Below are 25,746 nucleotides of genomic sequence, written 5' to 3'. Positions count from 1 at the left end.
TGCTGAATTTCTTCGTCAGACAATCCATCGAGGGAGCGTGTATAAACGACTCCACGCGAGGAATTTAAAGTGCGGTGTGCTTCAACCCGGACAGGGAAGGTGTGGAGCAGTGAAGTACGCAGCAATTTTTGTGCCTGGAGGGCACTGTGTGTTTCTAACAACAGGGTGCCATTCCGTAATCTGGAACAAGACTTTACAGGACCTGCAATTGCGTCGACACCTTTCTGAATAATGAAAGTGTTGACTGTGGAGAAGTCGTGACCTTCGTCAGACCGAAAAACAACAAGGAACTGTGGCAACGATGGAAGAATCGTCTGTGGCTGAGACTCAGTATACTTACGTTTGTGAGCAGACATAGTGGAAGGTGAGGAAACCATTGCGGAAGAATCCCCCATGATTACCGGCGTCTCCGATGGCGCGCTCCTCCCTTGTGAGTGCCCTCTCTGAGGGCACTCCCGCCTTAGGTGATTGTTCACACCTCCCGACAAACGGACGGAGGGACCAATCGGCACTTTCGGAAGGTATCAGCTCGGGTAATCACCCCTCCCTGGGCCTGGCCGTTACCAGGGGGTACGTACGTGTCCTACCTGTCTACCCGGGGTGGGGAATTACGCGTTACTCCGTCACCGGCTACGCACAAAAGGCGTGGGTCGGCCTTCAGACACGCACAGGGAGGAAGAAAGAGAAAGGGAAAGGAAAGAAGAGAGGTCTCAAACGCCGCAGCGGAGAAAAGGGTAAAGAGAAGAGGTAAGGAAAAGAGAAGGACAAAGGAAGGAAGAAGACATAAAAGCAAGGAAGGCGAAGAATGCAGTACATTTACGAGCGTCCGTCTCCGGACGTAGGCACAAACCATACTCCCAGATGGGGAGAAAGGGAAGGAAAGGAAAGAGCCAGAGGTGAGGGGAGGTGGGGCGAAGATAGGGATGGGGAAGGATGCGGAAAGGGAAGGTATGCAGCCCAGAAAGGAAGGAAGGCCACATTAACTCGGGGTCCCGTGCTCGCTACGCACGTATCCACAAAAGAGTTGTGGACCCCCTGGGGGGATATCTGGTAGTATATGTTTATGCTAACCTTACATAAGTTTAGCCAATCCATCTGCATCTACACACATACTCCACAAACCTTTGTGGGCTGCATGTTGGAGGGTACACCCTGTACCATTGTTAATCATTCCTTTTCCTGTTCCACTTGCAAATGAAGCATAGGAAAAATGATTGCCTATATGCTTCTGCATGAGCACCTGATTCCACTTATCTTATCTTCGCATCCTATTGGTGGTAGTAGGATTGTTCTGCAGTCTGTGCAAATGTCAGTTCTCTGAACTTTCTCAATAGTGTTTCATGAAAAGAAAATGATCTTCCTTCCAGGGATTCCCATTTGAGTTCATGGAACATTTTCATAATACTCACTTGGTAATCAAATTCAACTTGCTCATGATCCCAAACATTCCAGTAGTATCGACAAATTGTTTGCACATGTGTTCTGTATGCGGCGACCTTTATAGTTGAGCTCGCATACAGTGTCAATTTTTGTCTCAGTGGGTTTGAGATTTTTGCCTACTAGGCCATATACAATACCTCCTTTTCCCATTGGCCTTTTCTTTCTAAATAGTCTTATATTTACCTCAGAACACTCACTGCTGTCAATTTCAGCTTTCAGACAGCTTTTATTTAAAACTTCCTGGCAGATTAAAACTGTGTGCCGGACCGAGACTCGAACTCAGGACCTTTGCCTTTCGCGGGCAAGTGCTCTGCCAGCTGAGCTACCTAAGCATGACTCACGCCCCGTCCTCACAGCTTTACTTCTGCCAGTACCTCGTCTCCTACCTTCCAAACTTTACAGAAGCTCTCCTGCGAACCTTGCAGAACTAGCACTCCTGAAAGAAAGGATATTGCAGAGACATGGCTTAGCCACAGCCTGGGGGATGTTTCCAGAATGGGATTTTCACTCTGCAGTGGAGTATGTGCTGATTTGAAACTTCCTGGCAGATTAAAACTGTGTGCCGGACCGAGACTCGAACTCGGGACCTTTGCCTTTCGCGGGCAAGTGCTCTGTTTGGAAGGTAGAAGATGAGGTACTGGCAGAAGTAAAGCTATGAGGACGGGGCGTGAGTCATGCTTGGGTAGCTCAGTTGGCAGTGAAGATATCAACATGCTCCCACAGTACAATGTGGTGAAGGATGATGAAGTTTTGCATGCGGAGAGATACAAAGCACATACAACACACAAAATAAGGGCTATGCTGTTTGTGAGTGTAAGCTAACATCAGACTTAACTTCATCTTATGTAAGCTGATGAAACTTCAAAAACTTAAACAATAAGGATCCTAATTAGATAGTAGAAAGATTTTAAAAGAACACAAGGTTTCTAATAAAAGTAAATAGTGTGTGGTCACATTAACTAGAAAAATCTTTTTGAACGTTACACATGAGGACAGCTATTGCAAATGTAAGCACATGCAAATGCCAAGAAAAAACAATATACTACATTTCTAACCTGTGTGGTGAAGTTTTGTAATTGTGATTTGGTTTTCATATAAAAGGACTGTCAATTTGTTTTACAAAATGTTAAAATATTTCTGATGGCTGGATTCGAACCAGCAACCTATGGATATCATCTTCACATATTCGATAGTCCATCACTCTTACCAATCAAGCTACCAAATGATGCACAATGAAGTGAGTATAACAATAAGTTTTACTAAGAATTTGATGTCATTGTATTTTTTAATTAACTAAGGGAACTTGGGCATCGATGTGGTGGCATTTTGCTGGAGCAGTGCAGCCACTTTTTACACACCTTCTCATTCTTTGGGACACACTAAAACAGTTTTTCAAGAGTTTTTATGGATGTACTTGTATAGTGTGGCAATACACGCAATTTGTAATCAGTTATCTGAAATGTAAATTCAACAACAAGACATCACTGTGAACAAGTTTTATGATAATAGGAACAGCGAAGTAGCAGTAATGTCACAGGCATCATATGAATCGAATGGAGCATTTTAGTGGGCTTTCAAATTATTTGAATTTCATTTCCATTTTTATAAAAGAATACAGAATTTCAAGAGGGGAAATAACCATGTTATGAGCATAAAATGACGTAATTAACCATTAAGGCGATTCCCAGAAAACAGTCAAATGCTCTATTTCTCCTTGACAGCTGTATACATTTTCTGATGCATAAGGCATTTTTTACAGTATACATTTTCTGATGCATAAGGTATTTTTTTGTTCGTGCCATCCAAACTTTCTTGAATGATTTGCACTACACCAACTGTCATCAATGTAATATACAGTCCATTCAGTGTTTCACAAGTCTCTTACTTTATGCAAGAACTCATCTCTTTTCCCTGGTACTCAGTTATTTTCCCTCAACTCAGTTTGTATCTGAAGCCCATTTCTGAATAGCATGTCAAATAGTTGTTTCAATCATTTCAGAGAAGTCTTACATTTCAGTCTTCAACTTTTTCAATACGCCCACTACAGATAGAAACTGCTTTGGATTTTCCTTCTATGATTCCTTTGTGTAAACTCATCCAATCCAAACAATTGTCTCCTGCCACAGCTCATTTTTGGTTATACAGACACGAAGTTTCTCTATATTCTCTCGAAATTCCCTTCAGTGTACTTTCACTAATACTGAAACATTCAGATGTTCTCATTACTAGCTGTGATACTGAACTGCTCATGACTTTTCTTTTCTGGCCTCAAAGTAAGCAGGTGCATTGATCGCCAGGGACTTTTCACAACCCCATAAACGATGCATTGTTTGAAAAATGTACAAGGCAACAAAGCATGACTGTTTCCTACATGACGGGAAGCCCCAACGTAAACACTGTAACAATGAAATGGAAGTACCGTTCAGAGGTTCGACAATGTATGTGAGCACATGATGAATAACAACATAAAAACCAATAAATTAAACATGTGATATTAGTGTTTTATACAGATTTATGTCCATAAAAAATAACACCTTTGAATGACAACAACAGAGTTAGCTTTACACCTTTTGTGTTGTTTGTACATCTAACTATTAGGCAAATTGTGGCATCTGCCACTGTTATGACAAAACAACTAATTACTGTCTGACTTCTGTGACTCGTTAGACTTGACATCCAACAAAAAATGTTCAGTGAAGCATATTTTCTTTTAAATATTACCAAACATTGCCCCTTTTCAAATGAAATATAATATTCGAATACCAAATAAAAGGAGACACTTCCAGAATGCTGGCAAGGTTCAACACATCAGCATTTTTCATGGGATGTAACGAAAATATGAGCTTAAAGTTGTAATAGCCTCAGATGTGTAGTGCAACTCTGACCCATTCAGGAGGACCCTATGGTTCTCAGCCCTATCATGCAAGTCTAGGAAGTCACAGCATGGGGCTGACACATTACAGAACCTTGAAAATCTCTGGTACATGCCTTCCACTTAACTCAGGGCCAGAGGGACAGTGTCAGTCCTGGGAACAATGCTGCAGACTGAAGCTGTTTTGAAATTCTGTGAAACACACTGGTCTTTTCAGCCTTCTCCACCAATTGCTGGAATGTTTCACATTTAAACTCTGAGCCAAGAAGATGGGAAAATTTCATTCCAATAGGCACACCACTTTTCATACTAACAAGAACTATATTTTATACTAGTACTACTATTACTATGAGAGAAAATAATTTGTTGAGCAGCATAGATACAATAATGATCTGTGTACCATTGGCAAGACTGGCCAAAATGTATAACCAAATGTCTACACGTGAGATATTTTTTAATTATAAAGGTTTATGATATGCTCTTTATACCTGCATGAGTCAATAACATTACTAACAAAGGTTAGTGTATGTGTGTCAAAAACAGGTACCTAACATTTGTAACAAACATCAAACCTGTGCGTTCTTAACAGCTATGAGCAATTAACTTTTAACTCACCAACAAACTGATGGACATCTGTGGTCTGACCATAGTCTACAGCAATTGCTGCTGTTACTAATTCATCAATCAGCAGTTTGGAAAATCCCTCATGTAGAAGTGCTTCCTTAAGTGACACATGCAGAGCCTCTGCAAGTTCTAAATCTGTTCCTGCCATTAAATCATTGACACTTGGAAATGCAAATCCTGATTTTTGTAGTCCATAGATCCTGGAAGAACAAACAGAGAATAGTTCACTAATTAATTAATTACACACACACATTACATAATTAATACTTTTATTTTGATAAAGGAATAAAGAACTTACTGGCTAAAAATGCCTCATGTACTATATACACACCACTGTAGTAAGACGTATGATGAGTTATGGGGCTACAGAACAGTGGAATAAAGTAAAGCAGAAGGCAGCTGCTAAGGAGCTTGGCAAGGTGAAGAGATTGGCCCACTTAGACGTAACAGGTAGAAATAGCAACAGACACACTGCTGGGATGGAGACCAGGCTGGACATGCCGTTTGAGTTACAATGGAGGCAGCAGAATGGGCATGCAGTTACAAACTCGAAATAATTGGAAACCTTTAGAAAATCCAGAATTCCACACCAATACAGTGAATGATGCAGTAAAGATAGGAATTGTCAGGGAAAATGCCAACTGATTGTACAACTACTTCCAGCTTACCTTTCAAGGTAATAATTAGAAATAAGGAGCAGTGGAAGAACAAACCTAAATACCTTCCACGAAACAGAGTCTACTTTAGTGATGGATGGAAAACAGATGAAAATGCAACCTATTTAGGGAAGATGCTCATGGTGTTCCAGCTGGAAATATTTGCTATCAGAGTGCAAGTAGAGGAAAATCTGTGTAGTTTCTACAAGATCACGGCATCTACATTCATCCAAACAGCTCTGAATCTTTGTAAGTAGATCAAAGATTATCAGAGACTGCCATTAAGCATGTGTGAGGCTAGGGAAAAGCAATGGTGTAAACCTGCTGTGGGTCCCTGGTCACTCAGGAAACAGTGGCAATGAACAATCTGACAGACTGGCCAGGATAGCTTTAACAACTCCATTAGATCACTAAGAAGAAAACTAAGTAGCTGGTTTAGGAAGCATCATGCAGAATATTGGACTAAGATCCAAAATAGAAAAGTGGGAAGCTAACAATGCCAAAGTCAGGTTTCAAGAGAAGTTTGTCATCTTGGACTAGAATAGGAGACAGATTAAACTAATGGGAGGGCCATTGACTGGCCATGGGAAGTTAAAGAAATACCTACAGAAAGAAGTCCCTATGTGCAGACACCACAGTGAGGAGGACAAAACTGCATCATGTTTAACCATCCAATGAAAGGCTCAGAATATTCAGGTCATTAATTCCTGAAGAAACTGTGTCTAATAAAGAACCAGCTATACTAGAATTACAGGGAGAAAAATCACACAATAAACTCAGTTTTGGTGTGGGCAACTGTGCACTAAGAGCAAAGTTGTTATGTCTCCTTTATAAGCCAAGAAACAGTACAGTACACAGCAACTGATTCATCAAGGATCAAATTGATTCAACAGTCCTCATAAAAGTTTTGTGTGAAGATTGTGGCACTCTTAAGAGTGATATGACATGCCTGTGTGAATGTGTAAATGCAGAGCTTCACAAGATGCTCAACAGAATGGTTTGGGGTATCACAAGTGGATATGATCAATACATCGCCCCCATGCAGTCGCACCACAAATGGCATAGTCTATACCTGAATGTGTCTGGCAAAAGACTGTTACTTGCGTGACTAATTTCCAGACACATTCAGTACAGCCAGATCACTGTCTGTCCAATCCCTGCAATTTACAATATTTTCACTGTGCATTTCTTTTAAGATGAATGTTTCTAAAAGATAGAGTTGCTGAATAACTATAGACACAGCTGCTACAAAGAGTTAACAGTCATATAATAATAATGACTTGTCCATTAAAATGTAAGAAGTTGTTCATTAAGAAAATGAGTTTCTAATACCAATACAAGTCACTGAAAAATCTAAAGGTATTCCTACAGATGTGCTATGCGTAGCAGAACATCAACTGAAAGTCAGAGAAACTGAACAGATGCACCTAGATGCATACAAGTAAGTAACACATTACTGTAGATGTAATATAAGGAAAGGTGGAATGGCTGCATACACAAAAAAGTGGAAAAAAAGTCCAAGTCCACAGACCTCAGTGAATACTGCACTGAAAAGCTATTTGAGCAATGTTATTCAGTAACAGATTTAGAAACATACAAAACAGAATTTCTGACAGTCTAAGGGGGATACTGTAATGCCTTTAATACATTATAAGCTTATTACAGACTTCAACTATTCTATCCCCCTTTATTTTGCGCTGTTCAATTAATTACTGAAAACTAGTGTATGCAGACATTAGTGACACCTGGTGAACCTGCAACACAAACATCTTGTGGCTACTGTATGGCAGCTTGTTTTGAACAGTAGTGCTACGGACAACACGACTCATACATATGATGTTATTTACATATATTTGACGATGCTGGTGCTGATTCTGCATTTAACATTTGACGATGACACTATGGCTGCAGAACATCAGGACTTTGTTTTTATAAAACAGGTATGCCTCTTCATATTTAAAGCGCTCAAATGCATATATTTGTCAGTAGCACTTTTCATTATGGTCTATTTATTGTTTTTAAGCTATAGACAATCTGCGAGTGAATTTACATTTTTTCCCATTTCTGCTGCAGATCTGATAATAGTCATTAAAGACCGAAACTGGTAATAATCTGTTAACAAAAAGTCTGTGACCATAGACGTAAATTAAAGGAAACTTATTGTGTATACGGGTCACTGTTTTATTTGCAACAATGTCGCAGCTTGTGAATCAGATTTTTGTACTTTTTAAATATTTATGGTATATGAAGTTCAGAAATCAAGTATCAATGACAAAGTTGTTTAGTGTGTATCTAAAAAATTCTCAAGCAAATCATCTTTAATGCCCCAAAGGAAGGTTATTTTTTCAATGCCCCATGGGTCTCTGTGGTAGAATGCTCGCCTACAGCATGATTGGCCTGAGTTCAATTCCTAGCCTTGGTAAATTTTTAAACAAAAGTGCCTGTTCCTTGAGCATTCTCATGAAGCTAGACTACATAAATATGAAAAAACTTAATTCATAGTTTTTTAAAAACAATCTTTGTTAATATAACAATGAAAACAATCAATTATTGACAAAATTATATAATTGTACCTAAAAACAAAGACGATGTGACTTACCAAATGAAAGTGCTGGCAGGTCGACAGACACACAAACGAACACAGACATACACACAAAATTCGAGCTTTCGCAACAAACTGTTGCCTCATCAGGAAAGAGGGAAGGAGAGGGAAAGACGAAAGGATGTGGGTTTTAAGGGAGAGGGTAAGGAGTCATTCCAGTCCCGGGAGCGGAAAGACTTACCTTAAGGGGAAAAAAGGACGGGTATACACTCGCGCAAACACACACACATCCATCCACACATATACAGACACAAGCAGACATATTTAAAGGTCTTTAAATATGTCTGCTTGTGTCTGTATATGTGTGGATGGATGTGTGTGTGTGTGCGCGAGTGTATACCCGTCCTTTTTTCCCCTTAAGGTAAGTCTTTCCGCTCCCGGGACTGGAATGACTCCTTACCCTCTCCCTTAAAACCCACATCCTTTCGTCTTTCCCTCTCCTTCCCTCTTTCCTGATGAGGCAACAGTTTGTTGCGAAAGCTCGAATTTTGTGTGTATGTCTGTGTTCGTTTGTGTGTCTGTCGACCTGCCAGCACTTTCATTTGGTAAGTCACATCGTCTTTGTTTTTAGGTATATTTTTCCTTCGTGGAATGTTTCCTTCTATTATAACCAAATTATATAATTGGATAGATAAAAAATTTACTAACCAAGCAGCAGCAGAACACACACATAAAAGACTTGTAATTAGCAAGCTTTCAGAGCCAGTGGCTCCTTCTTCAGACAGAAGGGTTGAAGAGGAAGGAAGAAGGGTGAAGGAAAGGGACTGGAGAGGTATAGGAAAAGGAGTAGATTTTGGGAAAGTCACCCAGAACCGCAGTCAGGGGAGACTTAACTGTATGGGATGAGAAGGATAGACTGATTGTTTTGAACTGCATCAGACGAGATTTGAAAACCTGAGAGCTTAAAGGTGGAAGACAGGGTGATATGCAAGACAGAGATTACTACTAAAACATTGTGGAGTTAATAAGAGTGAAAAGCTAAGTGCATTGTACAGAACAGAGGTGGGCGGTGAAAAATAGATGGGAAAGACAATGAAAGATATAGAAAACTAAAACAGAGTGAAGAAAAGGGTAGTTACAGTGAAGAAATGCTGAAACAGAAGAAATAAATGTAAATTAAGGCCAGGCGGGTGGCAAGAATCAAGAACATGTTGTAGTGGTAGTTCCCACCTGCAGAGTGCTGAGAAACTGCTGTCTGGGAGAAGAATCCAGATGGTGCGTGTGGTGAAACAGGCGCCAAGGTTATGAATTTCATGTTGTAGAACATGCTCTGCAACAGGACATTGTGAGTTGCCAGTATACACCCTCTGCCTGTGCCCATTCATCCTAATTGATAATTTGGTGGTAGTCATGCCGATTTAGAACGCTGAACAGAGTTTACATAATAGCTGGTATATGACGTGTCATTTCGCAGGTTGTTCTCCGTTTGATAATATATGTTTTGCCAGTTACCATGCTATTATAGGTGGTGGTAGAAGGGTGCATAGGGAAAGTCTTGCAGTGGGGACAGTCACAGGGGTAGGAGCCACAGGGCAGGGAGATGGGTGCAGGAGAGGATAGGGTCTGACAAGAATATTGTGGAGATTGGGAGGGTGATAGAAAGCTATTCTAGGTGTGGTGGGCAAAATTTCAAACAGAGTGAATCTCATTTCAGGGCATGATTTTAGGAAGTCATGGCCCTGTCAAAGTAGCTGATTAACACATTCTAGACCAGGGTGATACAGAGTCACTAATGGTGTGCTCTGAAGCTGTTTTGTGGAGGGATCATCAGTACCAGGATTGGATGTGATGGGAAATCTGCTTTTTAAATGGGCTGGTGGGGTAATTATGTGCAGTGAAGGCTGAGGCGAGAATGGTGGTGTATTGCTGTAAAGAGTCTGCATCCAAACAAATACGTTTGCTTTGAATGCCAAGGTTGTATGGGAGGGAATGTTTGACTTTGAAAGGATGGCAACTGTCAAAATGTAAGTACTACTGTTTGTTGGTAGGTTTAATGTGGACGTAGGTGTGTAGCTGCCCTTCAGTGAGGATGAGATCCACATAAAGGAAATTTGGATGGGATTCTGAACAGGACCATGTGAAATTTAATTGGGAGAAGGTATTCAGAGATTCCAGGAATTTTAGCAGGCCAGCCTCACCATGAGTCGATATGGGAAAGATGTCATCAATGTATCTAAATCAAACCAGGGGCTAAAGACTTATAGATCCCAGGAAAGCCCCCTCCAAGTGACCCATAAAAAGGCTGGCATAGGAAGGAAACATCCTGATTCCCATGGCCGTACCCTTGGTCTGTTTGTATGTCTGCCCCTCAAAGGTGAAGTAGTTGTTGGTATGTATAAAGTTGATTAAAGTGAGTAGGAAGGATGTCATAGGTTTGGAATTAGGTGGGAACTGACTGAGGAAATGTTCAGCAGCAGACAGACCATGTACATGGGGGATATTGTAATAGATGGAGGTGGCATCAGTGGTGAGAAGCAAGGTGTGTGGCGGGAGTGGGATGGGCATGGATTTCAGACGATCTAGGAAATGGTTGGTATGTTTGATTTAGAAGGGGAGTCTTTGACCTGTGGGTTGCAGGCATTGATCAACAAAGGCAGCAACCCTTCTGCCTACAGAATGAGCCACTGACTCCAGAAGCTTGCCAATTCCAACAGTCTTTTATGTGCGTATTCTGCTGCCAGTTGGTGAGTAGATTTCTTATCTATCCAATTATATAATCTTTGTTAATAATATTTTATAAAAAAATTGGTAATTAAGAATTCATGTTTGCAATGAATACTGGATTTTTGTGTGCAATATATAATTAGAAATAATTATATTAATAAAAATGACAGATATGTGTTAATTAGCACACATTTGATGAACTTCATATTTAAATGATGTAGGGAAGAAAACTAGAAACAAGAATGCTGAAACAAGACTGATTTTTCCCCATCTTTATATATTTTAGGCTTCAGGACAATGCTCACGGAACATGCACCTTTTTTTTTTAGAAATTGGCACTGGCTAAGAGTTGAACCCAGGCCCCTCTGTGTGGCAGGCAAACATTCTACCACAGAACCACACTACTGGACAAAAAATTGGCTTTGCTTTAGGATATAACAACAGATTCTCAAAAAATTTCAAAGCCAATTTTCTTGAGAATGACTGAGAGTTGCATTGACTGCTTTGGGTGATTGATATTTGAGTTCTCAAATGTACCACAAGTATAAAAAAGTACAAAAATCTTATTGCCATTGTGGTCTTCTTGCTAGACAGGCAATGTGTACTCCACCATCGAACATCAGTTTTGCCAACTGAGTTGTTCGAGAGAATACAAAAATCATTAGCTCACTTAAAAGTATTAACTATTCTGGCACTGATGATATACCAGCCAATGTACCAAAACCTTATGCTCACTTGTTGCTGCCCCTTTGAGTTATTTTTGTAATCAGTCAATGAGACAAGGAATATATCCTGAAAGCTGAAATATGTAGTAGTGACAGAAATATGCAAAAATGGAAACCAATCTCCCTCCTTCTCCTGCTCACAAAATTTTTTGAGAAACTAGCTTTCAACAGAGTACTGAACCACCTTCTGAGAATAATCTTTTAACAATAGCTCAGTCTGGCTTCCATAGTGGCTTCCCTTCAAGAGTATACAATATATGACCTCATGAACATAATTCTAGTAGAACGTCTTCTTCTTCTTCTTCTTCTTCTTCTTTTTGTACTTCTTGGTTGCTACAGGACTTGACAATCCTATGCCAATCTGACATGTTGCCTTCAAAAGCTTCTGTGTCTTCTGCTACTTCTTGCCTATTATTATTAATGGCCACACTTTGGGTATTATTTTAATTTCATATAGTCATATTCTCCTGAGTCTCCTGCTTGGTATTCTTCTTGAATATTACTGTAATCATATGGCCTTCTCATCACATTGCCTTTCCACTGAAGTTTCTGGAATTTATTAGTCTCACTGTTATTGCTTGTTGTGATAACATGTGGGTTTCGGTGTTGTGTCTTCTCTTCCAGCTTTGTGGTTTGTTACCATAATATGGACTGCAAATTTTCATACAAACTTTGTTTTCAAAAACTTTTAACCGGTGTTCTTCCAGTTTAAACTCCTTGTTTTTGCTTCTTAGGTTAGGGCTGATCTGTGGGTTGCTTTACGTAGCTTCATTTTAGTTGGCCTAGCCACATCAGAACCTAGAAGTTTCTGTATGGAGTAGTAAACACAGTTAGCATTTTGTAGTCTCATTTTCAATTCTACTTTCTCTGATTTTCTTCATCAATCATTGCATGCAGAACTTTGAACAGTTCAGTGGGTCCGAATTTATGTTTTCTGATTATCAGAAATGATTGGTTGTTTTGTTCAACTCCACATCTGGTACCTAGAAGTAATTTTTATTTGTTTGAAATTTCACAATACATGTTTTTTTTCGGATTTGTAAGTATGTATCATTGTTCTCCAGGCTTAATCTGATAAAATATCTTTTATTAATACCATCTGCGTATTCTAACACCTTTATTTTTTTGGATGATCCCAGTGGGCAGTTTCTCACAACCCTCTCCAAAGCTACATTAAGAAGAAGAGGGGCAGAGACCCTTCCTGTCTTGGTCCAAACATTTTGGCCACATTTTATTTCATTTAGCAACACCCTGCATATGTTATGATCCACACATTTTACAAAGATTTACAAGTTTAATCAGAAATCCAAATTTCATCATTATATTCCAAAGGCTTTGCCTGTAGATCAAGTCAAAGGCGTTCATAAAATTGATGAACAAGTAAACATCCTTTTTGTTAACATTTCCATACTTCACATTTGAGTTTAGTAATGAATAAGAAAACAGGAATGCATGAAAGCTACTATGAGCAACATAGTGAGCACACTATCGTAACCTAGATAGACATGATGCCCACACCTACTACAGTAGTACACATTTGTATGCCAACTATCTCCGCAGCTAATGAACAATTTTATGATGATATAAAAGAAATTATTCAGATAGTAGGTTTAATTGTAATGGGGGACTGAAATTTGATAGTAGGAAAAGGAAGAGAAGGAAAAATAGCAAGTGAATATGGATTCAGGAAAATGAATAAAAGAGAACACCGCCTGCTAGAAGTTTGCACAGAGCATAATTTAATCATCACTAACACTTGGTTTAAGAATAATTAAAGAAGGTTGTATATGTGGAAGAGAACTGGAGACACCAGAACATTTCAGACTGATTATATAATGGTAAAACAGAGATTTAGGAATGAGATTTTAAATTGTAAGAAACTTCCAGGGGCAAATGTGGCCTCTGGCCACAATTTATTGGTTGTGGACTGCAGATTAAAATTGAAGAAATTGAAAAAAGGTACAAAATTAAGGATGTGGGACATGGGTAAGATGAAAGAACCAGAGGTTGCTGAGAACTTCAGGGTGAGCATTAGGCAATGGTTGAGTAGAACGGGGGAAAGGAATACAGTGGAAGACAAATGGGTACCTTTAAAAGATCAAATAGTGAAGGCAGCACAGGATAAAATGGGTAAAAACACGAGGCATAGTATAAATCCTTGGATAACACAAGAGATATGGATTTAATGGGTGAAATGAAAAAAATAAAATGCAGCAAATGAAGCAGGCAAAGGGGGAATACAAATGTTTAGAAAACAAGATTGCTAGGAAATGCAAAATGGCTAGAGGACAAATGTATAGTGATGGGGAAACTGACTTTTCAACAACACACAGATTGCTTTTTGTTTCTTCAGTTGGTTTTTTTCAATCAGATGAAACAAATGAATGAAACAAGTCTCTGCAGCCATGTCAGCTATATGGATGTTTTCATTCACTCACCATGTTTAAGTGGTTTCACTCAACGCAAGACAACCGACTGAAACAAGTCTCCATCGGCTGTGGCTGTTATATGAATGTTTTCACTCAGTCTCTGGGTCTGAGTGATTTCACTCCAATAGTTTTTCACCATTTTCCATGGGTGTGATGGTCATTGGGGGCAGGTGGGTTGTGCCACTGGCATAGCCTCCTCCTGCTGCTGCCAGGGACAGGGGTGCAGCCAGCACAAGAAGGTAGTGTGGTGGCCGGCACAAGCAGCACTACTAGGATCTGCGATAGTTGCGATGCCGGCTGCTACCCTGGCCCTGGCAGCAGCAGGGTGCTGATGTCGAGTGTGCAGCACACTTAGCTACAGTTAAAAAGACTAGCTGGTTGGTTGTTTTGAGGAAGGAGACCAGACAGCGAGGTCATCGGTCTCATCGGATTAGGTAAGGACGCGGAAGGAATCGGCCGTGCCCTTTGAAAGGAAACATCCTGGCATTTGCCTGGAGCGATTTAGGGAAATCACGGAAAACTTAAATCAGGATGGCCGGATGCGGTTTCACTTGAAAAGAAAGAATAAATAACTCAGCCAGTATGCAGGATTGTCAACTGTTTTGATTTGGTTGCTTCCACAGATTGGTTTCCCTCAAAAGAAACGAATGGATAATAATCCAACGAATACACAAGAGCTACAACCGACTGATTTGCTTGTTTCCATTTGGTTGCTCCCTAAGACTGGTTTCATTCAAAAGAACAAATGAATAATTTAAATGATACATAAAGCTACAACCAAATGAGCTGATTGTTTTCCAACAACTGTCTGAACTGACTGTTCATCTGATTGTTGCCAACAATACAAATGTAAGGATTTAGAAGCACATTTCACTAGGGGAAAGATAAATAGCACCTAAAGGAAAATTACAGAGGCCCTTGGGGAAACGAGAAGCAGCTGTATGAATATAAAGAGCTTAGAGGAAAACCACTTCTAAGTACAGAAGGGCCAGCTGAAAGGTGGGAGTATATAGAGGGTCTGTACAAAGGAGCATATAGAGGGTCTGTACAAAGGAGATGAACTTGAAGGCAACATTATAGAATGGGAAGTGGACCTAGATGAAGATCTAGATATACAGTGAGAAGAATTTCACAGAGCTCTGAAAGATCTAGCCGAAACAAGACCCTGGGATAGTCCATTAGAATAACTGATAGTCTTGGAAGAGTCAGCCATGACAAAACTCTTCCAACTTGTGTGCAAGATGTATGAGAAGGTGAAATACAATCTAACTTCAAGAAGAATCTAATTATTCCACTTCCAAAGAAAGAAGTTGCTGACAGGTACGACACTTACCGAACTATCAGTTTAATAACTGACAATGTTTGTAATATGGCGGCCAATGTGAAAATTTGACATATTTCTCTGAGGAAAAGAGTTAATTTTGGTGTTAAAAAGAAGGCATGTGCAAATTTTAAAGATGAAATCAGGAAGTTAAACGAATGTGTGTCAAGCTTACAATTTATAATCAGTGCTCTCAAAGTGGATATCTCAAATTTTCAGCTTGGAAAAAGTGAGCGGAATACTTGACAAGTTCCATAATGCATTGCGCCTGCTAGAGAAAAGTGGACTAAAGTCACTTACAAAAACAGTAAGCAAGAACTGGAAAATCGTATAAACGGTAAAAGTACCGATGACACAATCTTTGTGCACGAAAACCCTTTTGAAGAGCTTTTAACTGTAGATTGTGATATTTCAACAAGCTGCATCAAAGCACATGCAGAGAAAAAGGACATCAAAAACAAAGCATGACAGAGTCATTTTCAACCACAGGAGGGGGGGGGAACAACAATTCAATCGTCAGTGTAGTCGTCGACAGTGAATCAAAATCAAGTGTTCCCCCAAGATGGATTATCGACTAATACAGACAAAAAAGACAAAATAAACAGTGACACTATGAAACATCCAAGTACCGGCAGGTGTAAAAACAGTTATCATCAACCAGCAAAAGCTTGTAAAATACACCTATTTGCAGATAGTCAAGGATGAAACATAGCAGCCAAATTTCAGTCTAGAAGCAGTCAAAAAATAACTAGCATAGTGAAACCAGGTGCAAAATCTCAGGCAGTGACTTCCATGAACCATGAAATGCAAACAGCAACAACAAATAACGACTTTTTTGTGTTCTTAGTGGGAACAAATGACGTAGCAAAAAACAAAATGAAAGGGCTAGTAATTTCACTTAAAAGAAGGCTACATGAGCTGAGAAGCTCAAATGTGATCGTCTTCTCTGTTCCACATCGAGATGACTTGCCAATTTGGTTGTGTGTAAATAAAGAAGTGCAAATAAACGAATCGTAAATATATGCATGAGATTCGAAAATGCTACATTTGTGGACATAAGCTGTGTAGGAAGAAGATTCCAAACATCCTATGGCTTACATCTCAATAGACTAGGGAAGGACTCAGTTATAAAATGGATCCAAGAAGTAGAGAACAGCAAATTGAATGTACTGTGTTGTGCTACAGAGGCTATCCCTCTCAAGGACAAAAATAACAAATACTTTGGAGAAATGCCAGGTCAGTAAAACAATACATTGGCAGGACAAGAGCAATATTTTTTTTAAGACAAGGAAACCTTCCACCAGCACAACATCAGATGTAAATGTATGTGTTTTATATGCACCTCAAACAGAAGTCAGACCACATGACAATAATTTATTACTTTTGGATTATAATGTACAGGGTTTAGGAAACAAAGTAGATGCTTTTGAATCATTTATCATATCTCCATATGTAGTAATAGTTACAGATCACCCGAAAACAGGGAACAACATTCAATATTGCAAATTAGAAGGCCACAATCTAGCTCCATATGTAGTAATAGTTACAGATCACCCGAAAACAGGGAACAACATTCAATATTGCAAATTAGAAGGCCACAATCTAGCTACGTTCTACTGCAGAACACGCAATAAAGGTGGTGGTGTTCCCAACTACTCAAGAAAATGTAAGTTCATAACCATCATGGAAAAAAGTGCTATGGGGGAACAATTTCTGTGTTGACAAAGATTTCGAAATTGCAATTCTTAAAATCACATTTTGGACTGTTCCTTTCTGGCATATGTGTCTATAGATAACCCTGTGGAAATTTTGGTGCTTTTCTGAAATCACTCGATGGAGTTTTAAGTAAATTAATGTCAGGCTGCAGAACTGTAAATCTTGTCATACAGGGTGATCTGAACATCAACACTACATGATGGTCAGGAAAGAAAATGTTTTACAGATTGTATCCTGTCTTATGGGGTTCAAGATCTTCTTGGACTAGTACCCACCAGAATAGCTAACACATATAGCAGTTCAATTGATCATGCTATCACAAATTATTACCACATCATCTCAACAGATGTAATAAATGGTCACCTCACAGATCATTTAGGCCAAGTGCTAATGCTAAAACGTAATACCAAATTCAAACCAAGAAAAATGTACATGCACAGGTGAATATTATCTGCAAACAACATTGCTACACTAAGACATGGTTTAAGCCAGGAATCATGGGAATCAGTTATGACTACCACTGGGGTCAACAATAAATGTAACATGTTCACACAAATTACAACTGAGCACCTAAATAGAGCCATGCCATTAAAAAAAGTGAGTATCCAGAAAAATCAACCCTCAAAATCAAAACCTTTGCAATTAGATTTTAAAACAAAAGATCTGAGAGAAAAAAATGGAAAACATGTATAGCTTACACAAACTGACCAAACAGAGTTACATAAAGAACTCTACAAGCAGTACAAACATAAGTACTGCAAAGAAGTCAGGAGATTAAAATCAGAAAGAATCAGCCAACAGATACGAGGTTCAGATAACATTTCAAAGACTTGCTGGTCAATTGTAATTAAAGTCAGAAACAATGAAACAGAAACTAAAATTAATAATGTACAATTAACTGTGAGTAATGAATATATCTCTGATCCTCTTCTAGTCAGCAATATTTTGAATAATTACTTCATAGATTCTGTCAAAAATGATGTCTCTATGAAACAGGATATACAGAACACTTGAGTCCTCTAACAAACAGAACTGCGGTACACTACCCGCAGTAAGCATATGTGACACTCTGCAACTTATTGATAACCTCAGAAACAAAAAATCAGCAGCATCCAATGAAATTTCTCCATATCTATTGAAGAAAAACAACTATGAACTAATAAAACCATAAGTTCATCTAATAAATTGTGTTCTCAAAGACGGTATGTTCCCTGACAAGTTGAAACTGTCTGTAGTGAAACCAACACACAAAAAGGGGGAAATAAAGCATGTTCAGAACTACAGACCCATTGCCCTAATCTCAACTTTCAGCAAACTGATAGAGAAAATAATATTGAAGACATCTTGGAACATTACAACAATGCTGACATATTAAGTGATTTCCAGCATGGTTTCTGAAGAGGTCGAAGTACCATGTCACCAGCAGTACAATTTGTCCATCAGGTACCTAAAAAAAATAAATGAAAAATCCCAAGCAGCAGGAGTATTCCTGGACCTCTCAAGGACTTTTGATAGAGTACATCATCACATGCTCTTATCAAAAATTGTGAAGAGTGGTGTCACTGGAAAGCTCATGCAATTGCTAGAAACATATTTAAAGGGTAGACAATAGTGCATGGAGATTATGTACTCCAATGGAGAAATACTGGAGAGGAGAAGGTCAAGTATAAGAAATACACTCCTGGAAATTGAAATAAGAACACCGTGAATTCATTGTCCCAGGAAGGGGAAACTTTATTGACACATTCCTGGGGTCAGATACATCACATGATCACACTGACAGAACCACGGGCACATAGACACAGGCAACAGAGCATGCACAATGTCGGCACTAGTACAGTGTATATCCACCTTTCGCAGCAATGCAGGCTGCTATTCTCCCATGGAGACGATCGTAGAGATGCTGGACGTAGTCCTGTGGAACGGCTTGCCATGCCATTTCCACCTGGCGCCTCAGTTGGACCAGCGTTCATGCTGGACGTGCAGACCGCGTGAGACGACGCTTCATCCAGTCCCAAACATGCTCAATGGGGGACAGATCCGGAGATCTTGCTGGCCAGGGTAGTTGACTTACACATTCTAGAGCACGTTGGGTGGCACGGGATACATGCGGACGTGCATTGTCCTGTTGGAACAGCAAGTTCCCTTGCCGGTCTAGGAATGGTAGAACGATGGGTTCGATGACGGTTTGGATGTACCGTGCACTATTCAGTGTCCCCTCGACGATCACCAGTGGTGTACGGCCAGTGTAGGAGATCGCTCCCCACACCATGATGCCGGGTGTTGGCCCTGTGTGCCTCGGTCGTATGCAGTCCTGATTGTGGCGCTCACCTGCATGGCGCCAAACACGCATACGACCATCATTGGTACCAAGGCAGAAGCGACTCTCATCGCTGAAGACGACACGTCTCCATTCGTCCCTCCATTCACGCCTGTCGCGACACCACTGGAGGCGGGCTGCACGATGTTGGGGCGTGAGCGGAAGACGGCCTAACGGTGTGCGGGACCGTAGCCCAGCTTCATGGAGACGGTTGCGAATGGTCCTCGCCGATACCCCAGGAGCAACAGTGTCCCTAATTTGCTGGGGAGTGGCGGTGTGGTCCCCTACGGCACTGCGTAGGATCCCACGGTCTTGGCGTGCATCCGTGCATCGCTGCGGTCCGGTCCCAGGTCGACGGGCACGTGCACCTTCCGCCGACCACTGGCGACAACATCGATGTACTGTGGAGACCTCACGCACCACGTGTTGAGCAATTCGGCGGTACGTCCACCCGGCTTCCCACATGCCCACTATACGCCCTCGCTCAAAGTCCGTCAACTGCACATACGGTTCACGTCCACACTGTCGCGGCATGCTACCAGTGTTAAAGACTGCGATGGAGCTCCGTATGCCACGGCAAACTGGCTGACCCTGACGGCGGCGGTGCACAAATGCTGCGCAGCTAGCGCCATTCGACGGCCACCACCGCGGTTCCTGGTGTGTCCGCTGTGCTGTGCGTGTGATCATTGCTTGTACAGCCCTCTCGCAGTGTCCGGAGCAAGTATGGTGGGTCTGACACTCCGGTGTCAATGTGTTCTTTTTTCCATTTCCAGGAGTGTATAAATTTTGGTGTTCCTCAGGGCTCCATTTATGGACCAGTCCTATTCATATGCTATATAAATGATTTCCCAATTTCTCTTGACACTAAGCAATTGATCACTACATATGCAGATGATACAACTGGTGTCTGCTATGCAGAAAATGAGCCCAACCTAGTTGAAGAGATACATAACTTTATTGAAAAGGCAAGAGCTCACTCTGAAATATAGAAACTAAAAGTAAACATATAAAAAAATAATATTATTCATTTTAAACCAAGTGGTCCAAACAGACAAAATACTGTGATTGATGAAATTCTGCCAGAAACCTGTACAGATTGTAAATTCTTGGGTTTATGCATAGATGATTGACTTTCATGGATTAAGAAGATTATCAGCATATCTTAATTCTGAAACCCTAAGGACTGGATATTGTGGATTAGTGTATCCTTTCTTGTCCTATGGAATAGTATTGTGGGAAGGGGAAAAGCCAAACTAATATGAAAAGGATTTTTATACTGAAGAAGCGAGCCTTGAGGACTGTAGCAAAAGTAAAACGAGGAATTCTTGCAAACCCCTATTCATTAGACAACAATATTCTCACAGTTTATGTATATACTAGAAACTATAATGCTAGTGAAAGAAGACACTAAAATCACAAAAGGAAACATGGATATATACAGCTATGAAACAAGGCATAGAAAAGATTTTCATATGGTTAACAGAAGATTAACAGCAGAAAGCCCCTATGTCAAAGGAGCTGCTTTTAATAACTTGTTAACAAATGAAGTTAAGATATTGACAGTGGATACTTTTAAAATGTGAGTCAAGCAGTGGCTTATCCAAAAATGCCCTTATAACTTGAATTTATCATGAATTACAATGCAATAAGAAATAATGTAAACTAAAAAAATTGTAATTGTAAAAACTTTCTACTCAGTTGAAAATGCACGTGCATGTAAAATTACATGTTACGAGCAATAAACTGAATTGAATCGAACAAATCATGGTTGCAGAATACTAACATGAGTTCTTTGTAGAAGAATGGAAAAACTAATAAAAGCCAACCTCGGAGATAAGTTTGAATTCTGAAGAAATGTAGCAACATGCGAGGCAATACTGGCCTTATGACTTATCTTAGAAGGTAGGTTAAAGAAAGGCAAACCTACGTTTATAGTATTTGTAGACTTAGAGAAAGCTTTTCACAATGTTGATTGCAATACCCTCTTTGAAATTATGAAGGTAGCAGCATACAACACAGGGAGCAAAAGGCTATTTACAAATTGTACAGCAATCAGACGACAGTCATAAGAGTTGAAGGGCATGAAAGGGAAGCTGTGGTTGAGAAGGGAGTGAGAGAGGGTTATAGCCTATCCCCAATGTTATTGAGTCTGTACACTGAAAAAGCAGTAAAGCAAACCAAAGAAAAATTTAGATTAGGAATTAAAGCTCCGGGAGAAGAAATAAGAACTTTGGGGTTTGCCAATGACTTTGTAATTTTGTCAGAGTCAGCAAACAACTCTGAAGAGCAGTTGAACGGAACGGACAGCATCTTGAAAGGAGGATATACGATGAACACTAACATAAGACGAATTAAATCATGTGGCGCTAAGGGAATTAAATTAGGAACTGCGACACTTGAAGTAACAGACAAGTTTTGCTATTTGGGCAGCAAAAAAACTTATAATGGCTGAAATAGAGAAGATATAAAATGTAAGCTGGTAACAGCAAGAAAAGAATTTGTGAAGAAGAGAAATTTGTTGACATTGAATATAGATTTGATTGTTAGGAAATCTTTTCTGAAAGTACTTATCTGGAGTGCAGCCATATATGGAGGTGAAACATAGATGAGAAACAGTTTAGACAAAAAGAGAATAGAAGCTTTCAAAATGTGGTGCTACAGAATAATGTTGAAGATTAGTTGGATAGATCATGTAACTAATGAAGAGGTACTGAGTAGAAATGGGGAGACAAGAAATGTGCAGCAAAACTTGAGCAAAAGAAGGGATTGATTGATAGGACACATTCTGAGACATCAATGGATCACCAATTTAGTACTGGGGCCAAGTGTGTGGTCTAAAAACTACAGAGGGAGGCAATGAAATGAATACAGTAAGCAGATTCAAAAGGACATAGGTTGCAGTAGTTACTTGGAGAGGAAGAGGCTTGCACAGGATAGAGTAGTTTGGAGAGCTGCATTAAACCAGTCTTCGGACTGAAGACCACAACCACGACGATGATGACGACTACCACAAATGGTTCAAATGGCTCTGAGCACTATGGGACTTAACTTCTGAGGTCATCAGTCCCCTAGAACTTAAACCTAAGGACATCACACACACCCATGCCCGAGGCAGGATTCGAACCTGCGACCGTAGCGGTCGCGCGGTTCCAGACTGTAGCGCCTAGAACCGGACGACTACTACAACTAAAACCTTCTCTGTGCAGTGGTAGTAAATAAAAGAGAGCAGGAGTATTTCACCACACCTATATTGACTCTCCTCGTTCGACTTGGTGCCGACCTGCCGTCTGCACTTGCTGTCACTGGAATCCTGCCGGGGGAGGGGGGGGGGGGGGGGGGGGGTGGCGGGTCATGTCCTGTGCATGGTAATCTTCACCTGCCTCCATGATAGATGTGAGAGGGGCCTGAGTTGCCTGCTGAGGCCGTCCCACAGCAGAATGCTGTCGCATCAGGACTAGGAGAGCATTGCTGATATCAATGCTGCAGCCTCCTGTCAAGCCGCCAGATGATGCTTAGCCCAACATCAGCAATGTAGGGTGCCTATGTAAGCATATCTTCACCAAGGCAGAAGCCTGCCATCTTTTAGCCGGCACTGGCCATGGTCACTGAAGTGGGGCACATCTACCTCACATTGTTAATGATGTGATGTGTATTTGAGGTTGAATAAAACATTTCTCTTGACCACCAGTGTGTCACTGGACCCACTAGCCTGTCACTCCACCACTCACATTTCCAAGTGCTGACCGTACCCTACAGAGTGGGATCTTTGAGCCTGTCACCACACCATTTGGTGACAGCAGAGGAAACAGATAATGCCAACAACCATCATCCATAAATGAAGTTGACTCTACTGCTGCAGGTGGAGTGGGTGCAGTCTTCCTCCCTCACCCCCCGATACCACCCTTTTCATTGTGAGTGTCATGGTAAGTCAGTGGATTTTATGAACGCAGGCCATATTTTGAGGAGGTGTAAGATAAGTGTTAGTTTTCATCTGGTTAATATGGTCAATATGAGTGTCACAGGCAAGAGGCATGGGTCACCGTCTACCAGCTTGTAAGTGTTAACCATGAGTAGCAGTTAAGGATATGAAGCTGAGTTTAGTCATCATTTCAGTGTGTAGTACTAATCACAAGCAGCCACTCAGGTAACAGTAGTTAAGTTATAGTTAGAAGTGACATGACAGAGTTGCGGTTAAGTGCTCTCATAATCTGTGTTTTGTGGAGAGCAAGGAATATGGCTCAGTATTTAATCAAATAACATTTAGTGTTGGGATTGTGGCATGTTTAGTTGCATCTTTTCATTTATGTTTTGCATAACTGATAAGAGGTAATCATCTCATGGTCAGTATCACAGGGAGAAAGGTTTTCAGTATCACAGAGTGCTACCAAATAGGAGATACTGAGCATTTTAAGAGACAAATCAGATAAGGTGCAATCTGACAATGCAAAGCAGTCTAAGATATTAGAAGCACCTGATGCCGAGGAGAAGGAAATAGCTTATTGCAAATCTCCGGAAAATGGAGAGAAGTTGTGCAGAGAGTACAATAACAGGATGATTAAAAGCGGCAAGCAGCTGACGCACGCAGTGAGCTTTTTACAGCACAGTGACGACTGATGTACATGACAAGTATGAAGTGGGTGAAGGGTACAATGTGAGCATGAAAGTAAACATTCTGATTGAATATCATGACAAAGTTAACCTTTGGCAACAGAAAGCTGTTGCCAGTGTGGAGCTGTCGCAAAGATTGTCTGTTGTACAAGATAAACCGGTTAAACCATGGACAAATACACTAAGGCACAATTTGCATGATATAGTGCCACCAGGCATCAGGAAGTTGTTTCGGATGAGCAGAAGTACCAGAAAACCAAGCATTTCGAGGGAAATTTAGTCTGTAATAAGTACTACAGGGGAGGAGTAAGTGGGACGACTTGTCAATGTATTTTGAATGGTAGTGCTGTTTGTGGTTTTCTTATGATGATACTGTTGGAGGTACATTTGCTGGGAAGCCAAAGGGTGAATTTGTTGCAAGGACAAAGTTTTGAAAGTTGTTCCTAAACAAACAATTAAAAAACCACCAGATAGACAAATGGGGTGCCAAGTGTAATAGCTTAATTAGAGCCAGCCTGTGTACTGTCAAAGGTGACATGTTAAGGATAATTTATTAAGAAAGAAATAGTGTCATTTTTACTGAGGAAATCTCCATCAGCAGTAAACACCAGGAAAGCCTACATTCACATAAGTGTCATTTTTAGTTTTTAAGTCTGGAATGTTTGTGCATGGGCATGGCAAGAGACCTACCATTGAAATATGTTTTGTAATATTTGAGATAATGAACACAGCAGGGGCCCTTGATAGATGAGAGATTAAGCAGTATAGGGAGACACTCCAAGGTAACAACAGCTATAGTAAGTTATGAGAAATAACGCAGTATTGATTTCAGTGAAAAATGAATTTGTTAGCACATAATGAATTTGGGAAACAGCTATGTAATTTATTGATGTAAGTGTATACGCTTTAAAATTGTTACTCTAGTATAATATTGAGAGTGTGTAATTTTTTATAATACATCAAGGGTGGAGGCAGTCCTCAACAAGTACTGAAGGGCCGGGTCCTCCCTCTGGAGAAAGGCATTGTAGTGTTGTTACCCAGTTCGTAGTGAAATTTGTTAGGAGAGGGCTGCTGATGTCAAGGTTACAGCCTACTGCCAAACCACCAGCCATTGCTCGACCTGATGTCAGCAACACAGGGTGTTGACGCATGCATCTCTTCTCCATAGCAGGAGCCAGCCACCTGCGAGCCAATGCCAGCCAGTGTCACCAGAGTGTGACATGTCTGCCTCTCATTGCTAATGATATGATACATATTTGAAGTTAAACAAAACATTTCTCTTTGCCACCTGTGTGTAACTGGGCGCACCAGCTTACCACTCCACCACACCCCCCATCAAGTGCACTGCACTCTGCATGGAAATAAACAACAAAAATTACTCTGTTGGCATTTTCTGTGAATTTGCAAAGGCCTTTGATTGTGTAGATCATAAAATTCTGCTATGGAAATTAAAATGTTATGGTATTAAAGGGCTTCCCCCTATGGATGGAGCCATATCCACGCAATAGAAAAAAAGTGTGTCACATTAGCAAATAATATGATAGGAATAAGATTAAATTAAGAGTGAGGGAAACATTAACTATGGCATGCTGAAAGGTTCAGTGCTTGGACTGCCACTGTTCTTGCTCTTGATAAATGATTTATTGGGAAAATCTGAGGTCTCTTCAAATACTGTAATGATTGCTGATGATAAGTATATTGATAAAAGGTTCAAGCACTTACATTTCAGACAAAGCCAGGAGAATAATGGAACATGCTTACTACTTGTT

At 40.3% G+C, this 25,746-nt stretch overlaps 1 protein-coding gene across 1 annotated transcript in view; it reads right to left on the bottom strand.

Moving 5' to 3' along the window:
- LOC126174592 (prenylcysteine oxidase 1-like) overlaps positions 1-25,746 on the bottom strand; it is a 74,072-nt gene that overhangs the window by 18,927 nt on the left and 29,399 nt on the right. The window contains exon 4 of the mRNA XM_049921047.1: positions 4,928-5,136. Within this exon, the coding sequence (XP_049777004.1) occupies positions 4,928-5,136 (209 nt within the window). The remainder of the gene's footprint in view (positions 1-4,927; positions 5,137-25,746) is intronic.

The sequence above is a fragment of the Schistocerca cancellata genome, chromosome 1 (assembly GCF_023864275.1).
Source record: "Schistocerca cancellata isolate TAMUIC-IGC-003103 chromosome 1, iqSchCanc2.1, whole genome shotgun sequence".
Lineage (NCBI taxonomy): Eukaryota > Metazoa > Arthropoda > Insecta > Orthoptera > Acrididae > Schistocerca > Schistocerca cancellata.
This window is presented reverse-complemented; position numbering and strand designations above follow the sequence as displayed.